The sequence below is a fragment of the Vigna umbellata genome, chromosome 10 (assembly GCF_029865625.1).
Source record: "Vigna umbellata cultivar VRB3 chromosome 10, Vumbellata_1.0, whole genome shotgun sequence".
In the NCBI taxonomy this organism is placed as follows: domain Eukaryota; kingdom Viridiplantae; phylum Streptophyta; class Magnoliopsida; order Fabales; family Fabaceae; genus Vigna; species Vigna umbellata.
The window spans coordinates 4305654-4328715 of NC_142174.1; the positions used below are offsets into that span (position 1 = coordinate 4305654).

The 23062-nt window shown below is 31.2% G+C and overlaps 2 protein-coding genes across 2 annotated transcripts; one reads left to right on the forward strand and one right to left on the reverse strand.

Moving 5' to 3' along the window:
• Positions 1-334: 334 nt before the first annotated feature.
• LOC148191697 (uncharacterized) lies at positions 335-1582 on the forward strand. Its single transcript, XM_088100464.1, has one exon. It carries the CDS (start codon positions 335-337, stop codon positions 1580-1582), a length of 1248 nt encoding a protein of 415 aa, XP_087956590.1.
• A 13333-nt stretch (positions 1583-14915) lies between these two features.
• Positions 14916-22517, reverse strand: LOC124822235 (1-deoxy-D-xylulose-5-phosphate reductoisomerase, chloroplastic-like). Its single transcript, XM_047294224.2, has 12 exons — positions 22362-22517; positions 19379-19572; positions 17796-17882; positions 17436-17561; positions 17297-17359; positions 17008-17157; positions 16792-16859; positions 16531-16642; positions 16312-16416; positions 15952-16073; positions 15573-15719; positions 14916-15157 (listed from the first exon to the last, which is right to left on the reverse strand). The coding sequence occupies exons 1-12, from the start codon at positions 22435-22437 to the stop codon at positions 15004-15006; spliced, it is 1404 nt and encodes a 467-aa protein (XP_047150180.2). The 5' UTR covers positions 22438-22517; the 3' UTR covers positions 14916-15003.
• Positions 22518-23062: the final 545 nt, after the last annotated feature.

A 23062-nucleotide genomic window follows, 5' to 3' on the forward strand; every position in this document is an offset into this window, starting at 1 on the left:
GTTTGCTATCTAAAAAGTCCAAAACCCACAAAAATAGGTAAAGAAGAAGGCAACATTCTGCAGAATTTTTCTGCAGAAGTCGCGCCCGGGCGCCCCTAGCAGGTCGCGCCTGGGCGCGACTGGTTCGGCCAGAATTTGCCAAAATTTGAGCTTTTCATGTGTTTTGTTTATTTTTGTCTTTTGATTTCCTTGTAATTGTTTGTGATTGAGTGTCTTAATTGTTTGTGTTTGCTCGTGAGCCTTGAATGCACAACCATTGTACAAATGTTACATCTCACTTTGATCTTTCTGTGTTTCCTCCTCACATTCACAATCCTGGAATGTTTGTGCAGAAATGGCCTCTGTTTCAGGAACCAAAAGAATCAAAACCACAGCAACAAAGAGGCAGAAGCAAAAGAAGCATTCCAAACCTCAAACCTTCCTCTCTCAGAGACACAAGAAAAATTTTGAGGAGTCTCAAAACAGACGGCTCCTTATGGAAAGAGTAGTAGAACAGCTACCTCGGGAGGAACCGCAATTTGCCCAAGAGGTGTGGCGTAGACATTGGAGCAATCTTATCTCCTTTCCTGAACCGGCTAATATTGATGTAGTCCGGGAATTCTATGCCAATGCTCGCAACTATTTAGACGAACCACAACCGTTCACAAGTTATGTGCGAGGGAGGCCAGTAGCTTTTGATGCAAATATCATCAACTCTTTCTTGAACACTCAGTGGCCCGGTGGCAATTCAACATGTCATTACTCAGACGCCAACAGAACAAATTTTGCAGGGATAGACTATGAGGAGGTTGAGAGGACCTTGTGCCTCCCCAGAGGACACTTTCATAGAAACAGACAGGGACAACCACTGCATATCAAGCGTTCCTTTCTTACACCTCTCTCTAAATATTGGATGGCATTCATTCATGCCAACATATCTCCGTGCTCCCATATGTCTGACCTCAATGTAAGTAGAGCACTCCTCCTTTTCCTTATATTGCAGGGTAAGCCAATCAATGTGGGTAATATTATTGCACACGAGATCAATGACTGTGCCAATACTGCCCTGAGCAACACTCCACTAGGCCACCCATCTCTGATCACTCACCTATGTGAGATTGCTGGGGTTGATACGTCACTGCCTCCATTTGAGAAACCAAGGAAAACTATTGATCGATCCTATTACCTGCAATACTGCTTAATTGATGAGGACGGTCAGAACATTCCTGCACCCCAGCCACCACGAAGGCATCGGAGAAATCAGCCTGACCCACCTGCACAGCCTGAAGAAGACAGCCCACAAAACCCCTTCAATATGGCCGACCTTAATGCTAAGCTGGAAGCACTTCACAGGATGGGCCTCGCTCACGCAGACATGATGCGTCAGGTCTACGCCTCTTCTGTCCCAGGTTTCATGACTTCTGAAGAATATGCTGCAAGAGTAGCTTGGCCTGGGGACCAGACCTCTACTGATGGGGGAGCTGGAACATCTTCTGGAGCTCAAGCAATGGTAGAATCTGAAGAGGAAGATGAGGAGGAGCAATCTGAAGAGGAAGAGGATGAGGAGGAAGAAGAAGTAGAGGACACTGAGAGTGATTCTTGAGGAGACAGAAGAGACAATGAGACGGGCAGCTTTCATTTCTTTCATAAACAATTACTACTTTCATGCTTTAAATTCCGTAGTTAATTTTATTTCAGCACTCGTACTTTGGAACTTGGTTGAATGAACATGTTGATGAAACTGTTTCGAACTTGACTTGATTAGAAATCGCTTTTGTTTGCTTTTACTATGTGAGACTTTGAAATTAGGATCGAGTTGGGTAGTTTCTTTTCACTGTGGTTACGCTCGACTGAATGAATTGCATGCGCTGTTCTTCTTGTGATTAATATGCATGGCATGGTGTTGAAAACAAATTTGGAACCCTAAGTAACCTAGTGAGATTTTGTGCTCCAGAATTATTGTTGAATGTTATCACCTTAGAAGCATAATTGAGTTTTGCCTGATTTTCTCTGAAGTGGATCATTTACTTGTTCAATACACATGATCAAGGTTGTCTTGTTCTCCCTTTGTTGTCTTAAGTTCTTGAACCCAAAACCTATTGTAACCTTATGTAGCCCATACATGAACCTTAAAAAGCAATCAGAAAAATTTGTAATCCTTCTACCTTAAGCTAAGATGAGCATTTAAGTGGGATACAGGAAAATGGTTCAAGTTTGGGGTATTTGAGGTGGCATAAAAAAAAAAAAAAAAAAAATATTACTACAAAAAGGGAAAAAGAGGGAAGATTTGCTTACAATTGGTGGAAGTAGCCTAGAAAAACCAAAGCTCCTTCTTAACCTAACCCTTGTTGAGCCTTGAATGTTCTTGTACCTAAATTTTATAGGTAAGTGTGTTCATTGTAAGGGAAATGAAAGGCAAAGTTCAATTGTGTGATATCGTGATGTTTGAGTGAGAGACACACATCCCTATACACCTGTGAAAGTGAGTGAAACAGTTCTTTTCAGAGGAAGGGTTCCATGTTAGTTGAGAAAATACTTTTGCCATGTGTGTTGGTCCCTCATAGATCATAGCTGATGTTTAAATTCTGTAATTTTGTGAGTACCACCAGTGAAAGTTTCACCTCTTGTGACTAAACTCTTGTCAACATGATGAGCAAGCATGATTGATTTTTTCTCTTGTTGAGTGATGAAGCATTGAAGTTGAGTTGTTGTTCAAACCAGTTCATTTTGTTTGTTTTTCTGCTTGAGGACAAGCATGATTTCAAGTTTGGGGTTGTGATAACGGTAATTTTTACCATTATCTTTGAACCAATTCTTGTACCAAATCTACCCTTTTTAAGCTTGAAACATGTTTAATCCTCCATTATCTTCTATGTTTGCGAATAAGTCTAGCTTAAGCGTTACATACAAGTTTTCTTCATTAATTCCTCAAATTTGTAGGCGAATTGCAAGCGTTTAGAGAAGTACTGTATTTACCAAGAATGGGAGCAAGAAAAGGATTCAAAAGCAGGATCTGATGGAGCAGGAAAGGAAGTTCACGCCTAAGAGCCCAAGAAGAAGGAGGAAAAATGCCAATTTCTGCGCAAGCCTCGCGCCCGGGCGCGACCAAGAGGGCGCCCGGGCGCGCCCATCTGCGAAAGCTTCGCGCCTGGGCGCGACCAAGAGGGCGCCCGGGCGCGACCATTTGCGCGAGCTCCGCGCCTGGGCGCGAGAAAGAGGGCGCCCGGGCGCGACCTTCTGCGAGAGCTTCGCGCCTGGGCGCGACTGAGGAGGGCGCCCGGGCGCGAACTCTGCTGACCTGGAACCCTAGATCTATTTAAAGCATTCTGTAACTGAGGGTGGTATCTTCTTGGCGGCTGAAGCTTGGAACACCATTTTCGGACCTAAGGGAGCTGGTTTTGGGCAGTGGAAACTCTCCATCCTTCCTCCTTGGATCCCCATTCTTCCATTTTTCTCCATTGTAAGCTCAAGTTCTCCATGACTATGGAGAACTAATTTCATTTTGTTGGGGAATGATGTAGTTACGAAACTTTCATGTAAAATGCACTTGAGTTTAATGAATTTAAGCTTCCTTCAATTGATTGTGAGTGTTTAATTTCCTTCTCTTAAAGCTTGTTGTGACTTGATCAACCATAACATGATTCTAAGATTTGCTAGATATTGGAAAGTATTGTGTGGGTCTTGAACTGGAATTAACACCTAAAGGAGATTGTATCTAGGAATGGAGCTTGATGCTTTAGTTGTCTTAAACCTTTAATCGTAATGCAGATGAACTTTCTAGGTTACCAAGGAATTGGGATTGAAAGAAGTGAGTCTAGGCTTTTTCTACCAAGGAATTGGGTCTAAGTATAATTGGAAGGTTGACAAACGCAATTAATTGATGAAGTAGTGATGTGCATTTGCATGATAGTGTAGTAATTACAATCATTCTCCAACATCTCATCCATATTGTTTCATTATCCATTAACCATTTTCCAATCTTTTAGCCTCTAAGACGTTCATTTTATCACTTATATTTGAATTGAAATTTTATTACACTTGAATCATACCAAAATGATGTATTCTTAGTCTAAGTTAGTTAACTTATTATACGGTTTTAAGGTATTACACGAGTCTCTTGGGAAACGATATCCGGTCTTACCGGTTTTATTACTTTGAACGATTTGGTACACTTGCCAAAGAGTTAACAGTTATTACTATGAGTGGTTATGTTACATAAATTTGGTATGGAAGTTAATGGTTGATTATTTTGTATTGTTTTTAGGTGATGAGATTTTGAATTAGAAAGTTTGTGTAAAAGGAGGAGATTTTGGGTCTATTATTAAGTCAATTATACTTAGGAATCTCAGTAGGTAGAAGTCGTATGTTGATCTTAGGAGAAAACTGTTAGAGTTATATCTTCTTGTTAGTGAGTTCAACCACGAGTGTGGGAAAAACTCTTCGCACGAGGAAATTTTCTCTTAAACACATTAGTCAACATTCATTTAGTTTTTAAAGTTACTTAATTAAGAAAGTGTGTGTTAAATCTTTCTCACATTTTAGAAGTAGATGCGACTACAAACAAATAAGATGTCTCATTAGAAGGGCAACCCATAAGCATAGAAAACCATCGAACAAAACGACTTAGAGGAAAGATCATCAACTTACTCAAAGTAGTTTGGGAAAGTAGAGTAAGTGAATTTACAAGGAAACTAGAAGATAAGGTGAAATAATCATAACCTTATTTTTATGTCGAATTTTCGAAGACGAAAATTTTTGTTGTTGGGGGAGAATGTAAGACCCATGAAAAAAAATAATTACCTTAATAGTAACAATTTTATTTCTAGTAGTAATAAAATTCTTTGTGAATGGAAAATATAATAAGTTTAAAAAATGTGGAAACTTAAATAAGAAATTTTGGTAGCTTAATTGTTAGAAAATTTTGGTGATGGGTTCAAACTCTTTTCTACCTTTTTGTAAAAAAAACAAAAAAAAAAACGAAAAAGTAAAATAAAATTTAAAATATTGATAATGGAGAAAGCATTCAGATTTGAAGGCATTATTAAGGAATCCATTATGTAAGTGGTGATTAAGAAATTAATATAATAAATTAATATTAAAATAATAAATAATATTAAAAAATTGATGAATAGTAAAATTTTTGGACTATAAATAGCTATGAGGGGGAGGCTATTTTGCACAAAGAGAGGAAGAATCAAGTGAGAAACCTTGAGAAATAGAGAAGAAAGAGTTAGGAAGAAATTTTTAGTTGCAAGAAGAGTAGAGGCTCTAGAGGGTTTTCAGGGAAAACGAATTCGGAGCAAGAGAAGTCTGGAATAGAGGTAGGGGAGCTAACCTTTCTATGCTTTTATATTATGATTTAGTATTGTTTTATTACTATTCATGTCTTGAAATTTTGTGTGAATACTATTAATGCTTACAGTATATCTATCTATGTTGAATTTCGGTGTTAATATTATATGCTGCTGTTTTGAATCTGTAAATAAGAAATTTGTTAAAAACTAGTTGAGGAACATTTTGGCTAAGAAAAGACTTGGTACTTAAGTTGTCCATTGTGATGCACATATCTTTCTTGGAAGTCTACTCCACAAGTTTTTAACTTAAATCCTGTTGTACAAATTGAGTACTGTTAAATATTTTTGCAATGATTGGATTTTATTGGATTTGAATGTATGCATCTGAACATGGTTGTGAACTATAATGATGTGATTTATGTGGGAAGTATGTGAATGTATGAGATATTTTGGATTCACTGTGATAGTATGATGGTATCCGGTTATTCATGTATTGGGTTAAGTTTCAAAGTGACAGTATGGTTCATGGACGTAATTCCATGATCCTCAAGGAGAGGATACATGGTGGTGCCCTGGTAGTGTTTAGAATGAAAGTAGGAGCTCAGTCTTGGGGGTCATCCTGAAACTCCAATGGTCTTTCTTCTCATGTAGAGAGGATTGAACCATGTGGTGAGGAATAGCAGGAGGTCCTAGTCTTGGGTGCTTTCAGTATGATCCAAGGTAAGTGATAACGAACTAACCTCGTGAGTGTGGTAGGGTGGGGGAGCCCAAGTTTCATAAGCCACCACGAGTGCAAGACCCGCCATAGCTCGACTATCATTTTAGTCCGGACGAGTCAAGTTTAAGTGCAACAAGTCATGTGGGTGTAGTGTATTGTATTTGTCTTTATTTGCATGTTGCCTGTGACTATTATAACATCATTGGTTGCACGTTAGCTCACCCTACTTGTTTGTGTTTGTGTTTGGGTATGTGTGATGATCGTATAATTCGTTATACGGGAGCAGATGAAGGAATATCGTCTGACTCAGTGCCAAGGAAGGGAAAGATAGAAGATTAAAATTATTTAATTATATAATAGAAAATAATATTTTTGTAAAAATATATAACTAAAATATTTTTAAACAGTTATATATTAATTATTAACAAGAATTTTTCTCTCTATATTTGTTTCTACAAGATTGCTTATTTTTGAATCGTGAAGCTTTCAAGCATCTCATAAGAATTTTCAAGTAAACCTTGTAATAAATAGTAGCGCCTAAACACAAGTAAGGAATTTGATAGTAATTTATACACACTATGTCATTCATTTTTTTGTGTAAAATTATTATATTATTTTATAATTATAGTTTAGGTCATTATTAAAAGTTAAAAAATATGTCAGTTTTCAAAGGTGTATAATAATATCAGAGTGTTTTTATTTATTTATTATAGACACAATAATTCACAACGTATAAAACGTGTCCTGTAAGTAACATAGACTGTATTGCTTTTTTATTCAAATTATTTATCAACATTTTAAGGATTTAAAATTATTTATCTATCTATTATAATAGTGTCTTTCTATAATTTTTAATTTTCATTAAATAAATCTCTTTTTCAGATATGATTAGCATATAAGATAAGACTTTACTAATTTTATTTTTAACAAATTTGTCTTCATCAAAGTTGAAACCGACGTGATTTTATATGTAAAATATAATTAAGTGAGAGATAAGACAAAGAAAAAAAATATTATTGGAGAGACAATATTGTGTCAATGTTATGTCATACGGATTTTTTTAAATATTTATAATATCATATTAATATGATAATATTATAATTTGATTATGGGTATATATATATATATATATATATATAATTAATGTTATATATATACATATATATATATATATAAATATTAAAAATATTTTAAAATAATGAATAATTAATAAAACTATTAAGAAAAATACAAATTTTCAGAGTTACACAAAATTATGAACACATAAAATTAAATATAATTTTGTATTTAAGTAAAATATGTTTTAATATTTTGTACTTATTTGAATGTAGGATAAAAATTTGAAGTTACATAAAATAATAAAATTATAAAGGTAAGAAGATATGTGGTTCCGACAATATTACCGAATAAAATATAAAATAGAGATTCTAAAAATATATTAAAATAATAAATAATTAGTTAAAATATTAGGAAAAAATAAAAAAATGTTGGAACTAAAAAATGATGAAAACATAAAAATGAAATATAAAAAAGAGATGTCAAACTTGTTTCAAAGTGTATAATTAATGAAATTATTAGGAAAAAAAAAGTAAAAAGTTTTGGAGCTACAAAATTTGAACTCTTGAAATTAGATATAATTTGTATCTAAATACTTTGTAAATAGTTTTGCATCTATTCGAATATGGGTTAAAAGTTTTAAATTAATAAAAACAACTAGATTATGAAGGTGAAAAATGTGAGTTACTTATAAAATAAAATTTAAATAATTTTAAGAAAAACATTTAATTTGAATTTTAAAGTATAACAAACTCTAATTTTTTTTTCTTTTCTTTTCAATTTTTTTTCTCTAATCACTTATGGCAATACATCTTATGTGATTCCTTCACAGTAAAGAATTAATGAAATTATTAAGAACAAAAGTACAAATTTTGGGAGCTATACAAAATTATAAACAAATAAAATCATATATAACCATTATTTTTTTATTGATATAAACCATATTATAAAAGGAAGAAAAGAGTGTTTTAAACGACTTGACCGAGTGGGTCTGAACGTGCAGCGATCGTGACCGAACGGCTGCAATCGAACGGTTTGAATGTGAGTACGAAACGATCAAGCAGCGTAACAGGAAGCACTACATGACCAAACAGTGTAAACGTAACGAGAGTAAAAGTGAAAATGAATTGTACTGAATATTTTTAAAAGTACAAGCGGTACAGTGTATTTATACACGTATATGACAGTATGAACGAGTAACATAAATCACAAAATATTAAAATCCTAATTAAAATCCTAACTAACTGGATACTTGAGTTCTAATCTCCTAACAAACCAAACAAATTCTCAAAAATCACAAAATATTATTAATTTAATGTTAAGAATAAGATCCCAATATTCAAATGGATGAAAAAAGAAAAAGAAATTAGAAGTAAAGAAGTCCATGAATGTTACAAATATGATGGAAGAAACCAAAAAGAGAAAAACAAAATCCAATGGCAGTTTTATTTAAAGCAAATCAAAAGAGTAGATTTTCGCCATTAGATAATCTTCTAAAGCAACAGTCATTATTAATGGACTTTTTGTTATTTTGGACAGATAAGTAGATTTCCTTTTTCTTAATGTGTATTCATTTTTAAATATCTATAAATTATTTAAATTTTAAAAGTAGTAATTAAAAAAAATTGAAAAAACAATAAGTGTATATAATTAGAGATATAGTTTTAGATAAAATAAATTTTAGTTATTGAAATAAAAAATATTCTAAATAATATCGTGTAAATAATTTTTTTATTATGAATAATTATTTAAATTTAGAAATATGATAAAAGAGCAAATAATTTTTTATAATAAGTAATTATTTGAATTCAAAAGAATAGTTACTAAAATAATGAAACTGAAAAATGATTTTTTATTATGAATTATTATTTAAATTTAAAAACAATAATTTTTATAATTGAAAAAATAAAAGAAGACACTAAAGAGGTATATACTCTTCTTTATATATAGTTATAAATATAGATAGATATAGATTAATGTTTTCTTTTAGATTTCTTTAATTCATCACGATCTAGTTTTTTTTTTCTCCAGCTTTTACGGTGAAATAATTTATATTTTTTTAAAGCAAATAAAAATAATTGAATAGTTATATAAGTTAAAAACTATTTCCAATATCTTTTCAGGTGAAAGAGACTAGTTGTTCACACTCTCATGAACTAAGATTTAGGTTTTCATAAGATACTTGGGGTAAAACAAAAATAAATGAAATTAGGTTAGATGAGACATTATTTTTCTATAAAAGGGAAATCATCATGTAATATAATAATTGAAAGGACTCATTAAGCTTACTAAGTTGATATTTGAGAATATTTTATAAATTATTATAATTTTAAAACTCTATTACCAACTAAATTAATTCTAAAAGTGTAAAACAAGGTACTATATTTAATTGTTTTAGCGTCAAACTAGCCTAGCATATTAAATACTAACAAGTGGTATATTCAATTTTCTCAAAGATTTGGGATGAAATCAGAACGCAATAGTTTTCATAATCTGTAGAGAAAAAATTGTATACTTCCAAAACAATAATGTATAATACAAAAGTGGGTAGGGTTTAGGTGGCGTAATAAGATCTAAAACAGATTTGAAATCTCATTCATGTACTACATAGACATATCCGAAATATTCTATAATTAAGGAAGTTGCTTTCATACAGATCTTTATATATCTGAAAATCGGATGATATGTCTGAAAAGCAAATGCATTATATGCAGTTTTAAAAGTAGACTTACCAATTACGGTGACTAGGTTTGTAAGACCCTGTCGAAGTCGAAGGTATCCTTGAATTTGTGATTGGAAATTTGATTATTAGTGAAATATAGAATATTTTATTTAATTATCATTTGTGTATTAACTAAAGTTAGTTGTGGTGGGTCTCGGATGCATGTGCTTGTGATGTGGGAAAATTAATTGTTTGAATTAAAACGTGTAAATGTGAAAATGGACAAAACAGAATAACTTAAATGGAAATAAAATGATTACGATATAAGTGAGATAAGCTTGGTGTAGCGGTATATGAGTGTGTTGTTTGGGTGAGTGTGTTGTTTGGGTATGTGGTTGAGAGGATACACTTTGAACCTTGATGGTAACAAAAGTGGTTTCATTTTGTGCCCTTTTTATTTTTGTTTTTGTTTTTTTTTAAAAGACAACAAGTGAGCCTATTCCTGGGAGAGAAAACAAAGCCTTTGTCCAGAAACTTCATTCTCTTCCTCGTCCCTCTCTTTCTTGGTTTTTTTTTTTCTTTCTCCATCAAACCCAAACCCTTGCTCGTTAAGGGGAGTGTGCGGTGTCACTAATAGCATTTAGTGCTTTGAATGTAGCGGGAGAGAGAAGGAAGGGTCTGTTTTAAGAGAGGGGTTATATGAGAGTAGTGTTGCAAAAAGAGATGTTGTATGGTTGGGTGAGTTATCACACTGAAGTACATGGAAAAACACTTGAAGAAGGGTTAATAGTGTTATTGGAAAATAGTGTAATTGTAGGTTTTGTAAGAGAAGCGTTTAAAGAAAATAAAGCAATAATCACATAATCATTTTTATACTGGTTCACTCCACCGAGTTACGTCCAGTCTCCTTTAACACCTTAGAAGGTTCCACTATATTCTTCAACAAGATTACAACTGAGTATTCTCACCACTCTTGATATCCCTAGTCATTCACTAGTTAAGTTTCACTCAGTTTTGGTTGCGCAATATTCTTCATAACTCTTAGTATCCCTAGACACTCCCAGTATCCTCCAGATACACTTGTCTAGTTGAGCTTCCTCCACTCTTAGTTTCCACTAGACACACCCGTCTAGCTACCGTTTAATTGCTAAAGTTAAACGTCAGAGTTTCACCCACTTTTGGTTTCTACTAGAGACACTTGTCTAGGTACTGTTTAACTCCTCAAAGTTAAATACCTAAAGTGTTTTCATTCTCTTCAGAACTTACAATCAAAAGATTGGTTACAAGTCTTTAGACGATAAGTCTCGTAAAGAGGACATATGTTCAACACAATTCAATCTAATAGACTCACTAAGTGTTTTCTCTCTTCTCTCTTCTTACAACAGTAAGCTTATGTATCGATGAAGCTTGAGAGTGTCTTTGATCTTGAGCTTTTTCTCTTCTAAGATATTCTCTTTAGAGTTCGTGTGCTTGTCTAAGCTTTTCTATCGACAACGTTTTCTTATGCTCTTTTTTTTCTATGTTTTTTTCTCTTTATTCTCCTTTCGAATAATCTTCTATTTAAAGGCTTCTAAAGAAGATATTCATTAGACAAGGCTTTTGCCTTGATTCTTTAGCCTTCTTAGTCTTGTCGTGTGAAGTAGTCGTTAGTTAAAATCAACTTGTCAAAGCATGTTTACTTTTTCAGTACTTTAACAAAAATAGGTAGTACTATTTATTTGGCACAACCTCTGATGGAGAGAACATTCCATAAATGTCTTCTTTGTTTCTAATGTTCACTTTTGATTCATATAGGATGAAGTATGTAGATACATGTAATAGGTTGTCTGCATAAAGTTGAGTAGATATTCATGTAGTATGTAGATGCGTGTAATAGGTTGTTCACTTCTTTTCTCTTATCACTTTTGTTGTTTTTAAACATTGAACATTTAATGACATTTAATTTTTGTTCAGAACAACAAAGTACTTTTAGTGTTTTCTACCATTCAAGTAGGATTTTATCATTTAAGCTTCACACTAAGATATCAAGCAATTGATTGATAACTTCACCGTTGGATGAAGTGAATCGTTTAGCACATTGTATCGTCTAGCCAATGTAAATGCTTTAGAGTTTTCTCTGTTCTATTTAACACATGCATTTAGTTGGGTGTTTTCTATCACAAGGTTTTGGAACGTCATTTGAGACTTTCAATGTGTTTTCCAAAAACATTGTCTTGGCAGTTTTACTAACTAATTAATATTAAGAGTTGATTGATTACCTTATGGTACAATACAACACTTTCATTTTAGCAAGATTCTCATTGATGCTTTGATTTGAGAATCGTTTGGTGATGCATCATGTTTATACCTAAGTATTTTTCTAAGACTTTTCCTAAGTTGTTTGCCTTACTCATAGTATTTTCATGCATCACTTATATTCCAGCTATTTTGTTACTCCATTGATAGCATTACCATATGCTTATTTTGTTTATTTGTTGTTTGTTAAACTTCAAAACTATGAGAATGTTTAGACAATTCGGTCTTATAGACAATCTTGTCTTAAAACATGGAAGGGAGAAAGAGAAATGTGGTTAGTTCTTGGAAACACAAGCTTGGATGACACAAAGATGGGAGCCAAACAAAGGGCGAACAGAGAGTTAGTGGGTGTTGAACAAGAGGAATGAAGAAATCGCAAAATGAGGTTTAACGAATGAGAATAAGGTCAGGTATGGGGAGCTAACCCTTTTTGAAATGAAATTTGTGGTTGTATGATGGTTGAGAACTGCTAAATGGTCTCTTTATTACTATGTTTGAATTGAAATAGTTGTATTGGCTGGACGGTTGCAAACAATAAATTATATGGTAATTACTAGCACTGTTATTTTAACTGTATTGTTAACACTTGATACTTTGGTTTGAGTTATTTGAGATGATGTCGACTTCATTTACTCTCTAAATGTGCATTTATTTTTGGGTAGACAATGGTTAATATTAATTTTGGTCCAAGTTTGGGTAGTGGCGAGATGTTTTGGATGTTGGACAAAAAATGGAGTATAAGTCAAGGTAATGTGGTATGCTTATATTCGAATTATGCCCGAGTGTTAGTGGAATTAATAGTTTAATGAAATGGACAAGCTGTAATAAGATTGGAGTCTATTTGTTTTGAGTTCTTTTATTTAGAAGTGACTTTTGGTTGTGGGATAACATGTTGCATGCTATTGACTATCTAAATCTACTTTAAATTTGGCTTGTAATTAAAAGGGAGGAGTGAAGTCTAATATTTTTTATTATCTTGCAATAGTTTGTATGATATATTGTAAAAATTAAATGTTTAATTGCAGAGTGTGTAGTAAATTGTGTAGTATAACATAAACATTATTTTGTTTTAGCTTGTTTGTGTTGTAATTTTACAACTTGGGTGTTACGATGTATGACTGTTTGGAATGGGTATAGGTCTAAGCAATGTGATGCAATTTTGTTTAATCATTGCTATTGTTGTGAAATTTGTAACGAGCCTGCTGAATAGGTTTAGGTGAAGCTATTTGGTTGGTTTATAGTTTTCCATTGATGATGTATTTCATTCATGAGCTAATTGAATGTGTGCATGTGATGTTATTGGACTAAACGAGGGTTGTCCAGACTTCATGTGATTGTATTTTCTTCAAGTATCAATAGGGATACTTAGTTAGGATGAGTTTGGTTTTGGATAGAAAATTGAAAGATTTTTTTAAGCCAGCTATGAGTGGTGAGATACTCAAAGGGATACCCTTAACTCGTCAAGTAAAGAGTGGTCTAAGTAGTTGGAAATACCCTTAAGATCATGGCCTCTATTTCTTTTATATGTAGGACTACTCAAATGATATGGCTGTAGGAGTGGGATATGTGATGCTTGGATTGAAACTCAAGGGATGTGATATTGGTGAAATTGATTTCTATGACAACAATCTAGAATTAGTGTGAATGTCAGATTGTTGCACAATTCATAAAGGGTAGCGATGATTACGTCATTGGGTAAGTCTTCTTGCCACACGTCCTTAATTCGGGGTTGTACCTTTCCTCTTTCTAGGGGCTAGAAAGGTAGTCATATTTCCTCTTGCGAGAGGGTAGAAAGTTGAATCTCTTTGTCTTTAAGAGACGGTGAAAGATATTGGTCTCTTTGCCCATGAAGGGTGGTAGAAGAGACTAGGATTCGAGTGTTACCCTTTCCTCATATGAAGGGTAGAAAGAGATGCCCATAGGGTTCCGACTCATGCTGAGTTTATAATTGATATGAGCAGCCTAAGAAGCAGGGGAAATAAGTCCGAAGCTGGGTGGAAGACCACTAAAATTGTCCTATTTTGATAAACAAGGATGGTGCAATGAAGTTTCAAAGAAGACATATGTTTATAGAGATGATTGATATTGGCACGAGTTTCCTTTAATGGACAGGTTGTGTAGAACTAGTGGGTTGCTCATGGTTCCTTATAATGGAATGCATGGATGGTCATTGTATTTCTTATTATAGTCTTACTATGTGTTGATGCTATTTGATGTGATATGATTATGGCAATGAGTTAACATCTTAGATATAAATGTTGTATTAGTACTTTGATGTTTATTTTGTCAGCTCACCTATACTTGTTTATTGTGGCAATTTGTTGTTACTACGTTGATCGTATAATGAGTTGTCTGAAGCATATGTGAATACATGTGCTTATGGATATGAATGGATTAAGTGAGATGGAATTAGTAATAGAGATTTGAAGAAAGAAAATTTCATGGTTTTATGTTTTAACAAGTGTATTTAACACTTTTCTTTAGATTATAACAAAACTTTTGACTATGAAATTTATTTGTAATAATTATGTTTTACTTTAAAATTTTATTTAAATTGTCTACGAAAATTGTTATATTTATATGCTTAAATGACTCAGATTAGAAATGTTTCAGGGTTGGTGACCTCATTGACGGCAAGTCTACAAATTCTTTTACTTTTTGAAAGAGTAAGAAATAAGATATTTTTCTTTATTCTTTTATTGAAGTTGAATATCTGACTCTGATCACTAACCACTAACCACTTTCAAGAGTGTTATTGAAATCAGTCCACTCACCTTTTAAGATGGAATTATTACATTGCCTTTAATATTTTTAGATATGCAAATTGCTAATTCATTTACAAAATTTATATATTGAGTATTTATGTTTTTCAATGACAAACTCTAATGCATGATGAGTTTGAAGAAGGATGTTAGTGAATATCATATATATATATATATATATATACATATTTACATTGGCAACAATCCACCAGAGCTTTTTGCAATATATTGGGGGATTCAAACACTTGAAAATTTTTTCAGACCAGCAGCATATTGTCTTGCCCACTGATCATAGTGAATAATTTCTTCGAGTGAAGGAGATGCTACTAATTCTCTTTGATGTTCCTGGCATGTTAGTTCCACAACCTTGAATATATCCAAGTAACTAATCCTGCAAGCAGGGGTAAAAAGGAAGTCAAAAGAGGATTCATCATCTTGAAAAGAAAATAAGACATTGTTAGGGAAAATTCTCTGAGCATATAAACTACCCTCATCCTTGAGTAATACATGACGATAAGGCTTAAACATCACTATATTTTAAGTAGTCAAATGTTATCTAGTTCTTCTTATGCTATACAGAAGAGATTTGGGACACGGATCCAACAAAACATTAGTATTAAAAAATGGATTTTAGATCTAACTTAATTTCATAAAACTGGTGGATAAAGTGAGATTTGTATTCATTAAAAAGAAACTTTAAGTTTAACTATTATAGATTTGTTTTATTTTTAATTGATATGAAATCTTCACCATACATTTATCATAACAAATAATGGGGTGAGGAAAATAACTAAGAGAATGCTTACTTTTCTTCAACAAACAGTTCTACAGCTTTCTCATTTGCTGCACTGAGAACTCCTGTCATTGTGCCCCCAGCACGTCCAGCAGCATAACATAGATTCACAGATGGAAACTTCTTATCATCAGGTGCATAAAATGTTAAAGAACCATACCTGAGTAAGAGATGTTAAATACAAATGTTTCAATAAGTTGAACAATTTCACTACTAACTGGTTCATCATAAATTATGACCTAAACATGTAAGTAAAGAAAAATGGTGCTATCTAGTTAGCAATTTGCTGAAGAGAGAAAAATGAAATTCAACTAAGAAGGGCTTCATGATGGTGATGAATTTTCCAGGATAAAGATTAAGAGAAAATATGATACAGGGGAAAGTGTTTGTACTTGCTAAGATCAAGGCGAGGCCAAGTTATTTCAGAGCAGTAGATTCTCTCTGGCCAAGATAATGTGTAAAGGAGGGGTAAACGCATGTCAGGTATCCCCAACTGTGCAATAACAGATGAATCCTGAAAAGAAAGAAAAACACAAATACAAATAGGGTCAAATTAATACTTGCCTTGCTGCCTTTTTTTTTTTTTATATATATATATTCCCTTTTCCTTGTATTTCAATTTGATCTTGAGCAATTCACATGTTCAAGCCTTCTTACATGTAGGTAATGTCATTCATCATTCAGTATGTGAGTGAGAATTTCTAAGTTTATTAACTAGCAGAAACTAACACAGCATATTGCAGGGTTTTAACCTGTGTTTCAACCAAGGAATGAATGATAGATTGTGGATGAATAACAATCTCAATATCATCGTAGTCTGCTCCAAACAAGTAATGTGCTTCAATTACTTCTAGACCCTGCCAAGATTTTAAATAAATTTGTCATAGTTATAAGCATAAAAATGGATTTTGTCATCAAATAAAAAACACAACTTTTTCATTCAAATGCATTGATTGTAGAAGGAAACAAACCTTGTTGAAAAGGGTAGCAGAGTCAATAGTTATTTTTCTCCCCAAACTCCATATGGGATGCTTTAGTGCATCAGCAAGTTTAATGTCTTTCATCTTTTCAGCTGGCCATTCTCTGTTAATAACCAGAATGACAGATAATTCAGGTCAGTTATAAAGAGCCTTAAACAGAAGTATGAGATGGAATGATTGAAGGTTTCCCTTATAAAACAATAATGCCTTAAAAAGGGTTTATCTGAAAACATCAAAACTATTTTCCCTTACCTGAAAGCACCTCCTGATCCAGTTAAAAGGATTTTCCTAAGTGCACCCTTTGGCAACCCCTGGATAGACTGTTCAGAGAAGATCCTTTATGTATCAGTAACAGTGGCATGAAGTTCAGCAAATAATAAATCCATTGCATCAAACCAACAGAAAAGATGCAAAGATTGATATACTCAGTATATGAGATATCTGCAACTTGATAATGGACTTAAGTACCTGAAAAATTGCAGAATGTTCAGAATCAGCTGGAAGAATTTTGATGTTGTGCTTATGAGCAAGAGGAAGAACAAAAGGGGCTCCAGCAATCATTGTCTCTTTGTTGGCCAAAGCTATGTCTTTCCCTGCCTCAATTGCTGCAACTGTTGGCTGAAGAAAATAACCATTGACAGTTTTAGTTTTACCATCTATACATATTGCTCAGATATATTTTTTACCAATATGTAAATATATGCAGAATGGACAGATTATGAAGATTGAATGAAAGAAACATTTTCTTCAAAATTACCTTCAATCCTGCACAACCAACTATTCCTGTAACTACTGTGGTTGCATCAGGGTGACGGGCAGCCTGAAAAAAACAAAGTTGCTTATGATTTTTGAAAAGATTACTAAACCATAAGATGAGACCAAGCTAAGATTTCAACCTCAATGACTCCTTGCTCTCCAGGGATGATTTCAGGTTTGTGTTCCATGTCAGCAATAGCTTCTCTGAGTTCATCCACTAAGGACTCATTTCTAAGACCAACAACTTGAGGCTTAAATGTCTTTATCTGCAGAGTGTAAAATATCTTGCACATGACATTTTTGTTTAAAGTTCTAAGAGATGAACATATATCAGTGCATTTGATGTTACATTTTGCTTTGAAATACAAGTCTTAATCATCCAAATGTCTGAACAATACAACTTTGATAACTGATAAACTCTCTTTTGATAAGATTTCAAATTCACTGAAATCACAGTGAAAGTTTCATTAGATGTTTGGAGTAAGGTAAGTAATTGTTACCTGGTCAGCAAGAAGAGTAATATTTGAGCCAGCAGCAAGTGACACTACTTTAAATCTTTCTGGAAACTCAGCCACTATACTCAGGGTCTACAAAATCAACAAGGGAAGATAATTAAGATTACTAGAAGGAAAATAGTTATATAATGAAATAAGTATTATTGTTTTAAACGGAGTGATTCCTGAAAAAAAAAATTTCATACTTGCGAATAAAAGATAATTGGTACTCGGAAATATTTATTATCTGTATATTGTAGGTAACAAATATTTTAATACTGACTTATAAACAGGTTGAGATAGATATTATACTTTCCGTGTATGCAGATATCCAAAAAAAATAAAAAAGATAATTTATATTTTATTAAATTTAATTTAATTAAAATTATAAATAATTTATATTTTATAAAATTAAATTAAATTTTAATTTATATTTAATTTAAGTTATATTATATTTTTTTTATAATTTTATTTAAATTTTATTTTAATAATTTATAAAAATATATTTTTTAAATATTTGTAAGTATTCACATATATACATAAGCATTCCAGATTTTAAAATACATGTGGATAATAAGTGAATTTTTTTGGATCAGAATATGAATCGACACTGTTCGTATATGATTCGACCCGTTGTGATTCCTGTCCCTAATAAAATTACGTTGAAATCCTAAAATTGTTTTTATTAATAATATATATGTACGCACAAATTACAAATTATAAATCTTAAAAATCACAAGTTAAAAAGTACCTATATTAAACAAAATTGCAGAACATTTTCTTTTATTATTTTATGTTTCAAACTTGTCTTTTTTTACTTTTATATTTTTTTTTGCAAGGAAATTTTGTACTATTGCCCCACTTGCTTAAATAAAGTGGTTCTGCTTTAATCTTACAAATATGTTATGAGCTTGTCCGTTTTATAAGATTTTCTTACAAAAAAATAGTGGACAACTTCTTTCTGCACCTCCACAATTTTCTCTTGCATCTGTAAAATTTTGTATTTTAAATTGTGTAGTTTAGATATAAATTATACATTTAGATTGAACAATTTCAAATATATTTTTATTTTACTTTTCAAAAAATACAATCTAAAATATAAAATTATATTTTAAAATATAAATTATATAAAAAAATTATTTTGTATAATTTGAAATATAAATATATTACAAATTATACAATTTAAAATATAATTTTTTATTTTGTCTTCTGAAATGCATAAATACAAAAGTTATATGAATATCAGTTCAATTCATGGGGCTTCAGGGACCCCTAATCAGTGAGTTTAAACTCCGAAAATTCTATAACTTTTTATTTAGAAACATACAAGAGCATAAAAGTTTGTTTAATGGTACTATTAATAATAAGAAGAAAAGAAAAGATATATACTGCTATCATATTGATACATAATTAACAAAACATTTTGTTGTTTAACAAATTAACAATAACACTTAATACTTACATAATATCATTATAAAAATTACATTATAAAATTGTTATATATAAAGATAAAGAGAAAGAGACAGCATTTCTCTGTATATAAATAAATTAATATATATATATTTATATGGATGTAAATTGATATATACCTGAGTTCCAATTGAACCAGTTGATCCTAAGACAGTAATGGGTTTTGGACCATCCCATGTCTTAAAATCAGAAGGTTCTGGAATAGCTGTTCCTGGCCAAGCTGGTGGCAGTGGTTGAACTGCAGCAGAGCAATAGACTCTTCTTTCTACTGTTGTCTCACTCTCTTTTCTAGATCTCTTCAAAGAAAAACTGTCTAAAAAACCAAAACAAATTAATCATTAAACAAATGAGTAATGATAGAATTATGCACAATTATATTTATTTTGACACACGTAACAAAGTAAAATAATCATTAAAAAACAATTTTTTGTAGTTTTAAAAAAATAGAATAAAATAAAAATAGTATTAAATAAATGTAAAAAATTCTATGGATCTCAAAGTGTATTTTTTTTTTAAACGAAAAGCTAACCATACTTAATTACAAGTTATTTTATTTTACTTAATAATTAAAAACCTACTTCAATCATCAACTTGTAACATAAGATTTAGGCTATTTATTTACTATATTTAGACTATTTATTTACCATATTTTTGACATTATAATTGGGGTCATAATAATATAATAAAATATTATCATCTAAAATCTTCAATCACTTTATTAAAACTAATAAAACATATTTTCTTAATTTACATACTAATTCCATTTTTTAAAATTTTTGTACAAATCTCATTTTCATTTTAAAAAAAGTTATATATAGAAAAATACCAACATAACATAATTTCAGTGGCACCATGTTGACTACTGTAACAAAAATTTTCTAAACCTCCACATTTGGAGTTGGAAGAAGTTTTTTAAAATAAAATACTTTATTAAAAATTAATTTTCCAAATATAAAATAATATCTTAGAAAATAAACTCTTTAATATAAACTAATATGTTCCAAAATAGATTGTTCTTTTAGTGGTCCATGGGAGATTCTTAAATGCATATAACCAAAAAATTGGGATTGAACTATTTTCCGACACCCATTATTTTATTTATTTTGTCTTCTGCACAAAATTAGATGGAAAAGAGTTAATTGAGGAAAATATTTATTTTGTATTTTTAAAATATTTTTTAATTATTTTCTTTATTATATAAATTAATAATATTTCGATAAAAAATAAAAATGTAGTATTTCCTATTTTTTAACCGACGATCTCTCATCCAAACATAACAATAGTATTATGAAAAAAACAAAAGGAAATAATCATTATCCTTACAAATTGTTTGGTAAATATAATAAAAGATATCTCATATATAAAATATTATATTTTTATAAAAGAAATTGTCTTTCAAATGCACCACTTCATACAAGTATAAAAGAAAACTGAATCTAAATGGAAGACTTCAATAGCAATTTGCACACATAACGTGTTTTATTAGATATATTTTAGAATTAAATATGTTTTTACCTCTCAATTTTGTCAGAATTAATTTTTCTTTTTAATTTTAGATTTATCAAGTGTGAATTTAATTTTTTTAATCAAATTCTTTTAAGTTTATTTAAAATTTTAAACATGTTTTTTAAATAATATTAAAGAAAAAAAGTAACAATATAAACAACTCAAATATTATAATAAAATATATTTAAAATGTAAATAAAATAAACAAAATTTAGTTAAAATAACTAAATTTACACATTTAAAATTAAGAGACTAAATTTAATTAAAATTTCAATAATTTTAACAAAATTAAGAGATAAAAAATATATTTAACTCTATACAGTGATAACAACTTTCAAACATTGACAAACTAATTATCCACTAAAACTGTGTGTTGCCATCAATATAAATACCATTTAGTACAAAATAGAAGGATTTAAGTCATTGTCTTCACGAGTTTACCGAAACTTCATTGTTATAAAATTTTAAATTATACACAATGATTAAATTATCATGAAATCGTACGTATCATTATATTGTAAACATTATATGATTATAAACTATGCCAATATCATAAACAAATTAATTAAGAAAATTTTCAATTAACTCAAAATGGTCATATATTTTATAATAAAAAATTAATACTAAATTTTTAAGCTATACAATTAATTCATAAGCTTTATTTATATATATATATATATATATATATATATATGTATGTATGTGGGGTGATGACTTTGAGTTTATTGGATCTAAATGAAAAATATTACCGGCATGAAGTTAATATATATATATCATGTCCAATATATTATTTAGCAGTTTAAAATGATCTTAAATTAATTAAAATGAGGAATTAAGATAAACTGAAAAATTATACTAGTACAAAATATATCTAAGTAGGTGTGGAGCCATCTTAGATAAGTTAGAGAATCTTAGAGAAAGGTGTGGACACATGTGAAAGATAAGTTAGAGAATCTTAGAGAAAGGCGAGGACCCATCTTCCAAATTTCTTTCTAGGAAAGCACTTAAATATTGTCTCCATATATCTATGTTTTTATCGTTCAATCACTTCCATGCAACACGTGGCTTAGTTTCTATCTATTAAAGAAAATAATCTCCAACTTTTGAAAACGATAGAAGATAAAAGATGAGAGCTTTTTTTGGTTGTTGTGATCCTTTAAGCTTCGTGCCATTTTCGACAAACTCTCCCGTCTTATTCATTTCTTTACGTTGCAATTCGTAGTCACTTACCATAAGACACAACACAACACTTCTTCCTTACCTTAAACTATTTCCTCGCTATCATCTTAATACAAAATTTTAAAACGACAAATTTATGGGTATTTACTCAACACGAAACTTATAACTGCTTAAATTCAAACAACGATAATATCCCATAAGTAGCTAGGTAAGAAAAGGTAAACATAAATAATAAAAAAGGAAGAGGAAACAATAGTCAATAACGTTGGAGAGAAAATATTAAAGAGAGAGAAAAAAACAAGGTTGATAAGCAAGGGAATATAAGCTAAGACAAGAATAGAAGTTGTGAAGAAGTCCTTATTGTTTTTGCTTATGAAGAAGCAGAAGTGCGTTTGAGACAAAGACGGGAGGAGAAACCTGGAAGTTTTGGGTAGTTATTTGATGAGAAAAAGAAGGGCTTCACTTGTGCGGGAGAGGGCAAATTCAGAGCCATTACCGAACTTCAACCTCTAATCTTCTCGAATGAAAAATTGAACCAATCAGAGCGTTATAAAGTAGTTGTCCCATAACCAGACAAAACGATAACAAGATAAAAAAACACAAAATTCCACAACTATGTGTGGTGTTAGACATGCCAATTCTAACGACCAAGCAAAGCTTTTTCCTTCTCGCTCTTTTTTCTTCTGAGAAAAATAATTATTTTTTTTCCTATTGGTACACATACTTTCCTTCTATAATTGAAAAAGCCAAAAAAATAAATTGAATATAAATTGTAACCTAAGAAAATAGGGTACAAATTAATGGTCCACTTTCAATAAGCAACACTCGTTCAGATGTGGATTATCATGAAGTCTTCGTATCATTTTCTCTTGAAGTTTCCAGATTATATATTAGTGTAATCCACACAGTCTGAGGGTCTTTCGTTCTCAGACGGATTAATATGAGAAACGGAGAAATTATGAGCATAGAAATTAAAGCAAATGATATTATGTGTGTTTACGTCGATCTGTGGTCCTGCATTTAGTGGATTTGATGGATATAATTTTTTCGTTTTTTTTTATGAAAATACCATAATCACTAGTTTTTTCTTCTGGAATGAGAGAAGTCTAAGTATTCAC

Excerpts from the sequence above, each read along its gene's own strand:
- LOC148191697 (XM_088100464.1), top strand. The coding sequence starts at position 335 with ATGGCCTCTGTTTCAGGAACCAAAAGAATCAAAACCACAGCAACAAAG.
- LOC124822235 (XM_047294224.2), bottom strand. The coding sequence starts at position 22,437 with ATGGCTCTGAATTTGCCCTCTCCCGCACAAGTGAAGCCCTTCTTTTTC. Across the intron at positions 17,562-17,795 it reads TTACTCTTCTTGCTGACCAG|ATAAAGACATTTAAGCCTCA; the intron begins GTAACAATTACT and ends TACACTCTGCAG. Across the intron at positions 15,720-15,951 it reads CCTCGCCTTGATCTTAGCAA|GTATGGTTCTTTAACATTTT; the intron begins GTACAAACACTT and ends TCTCTTACTCAG.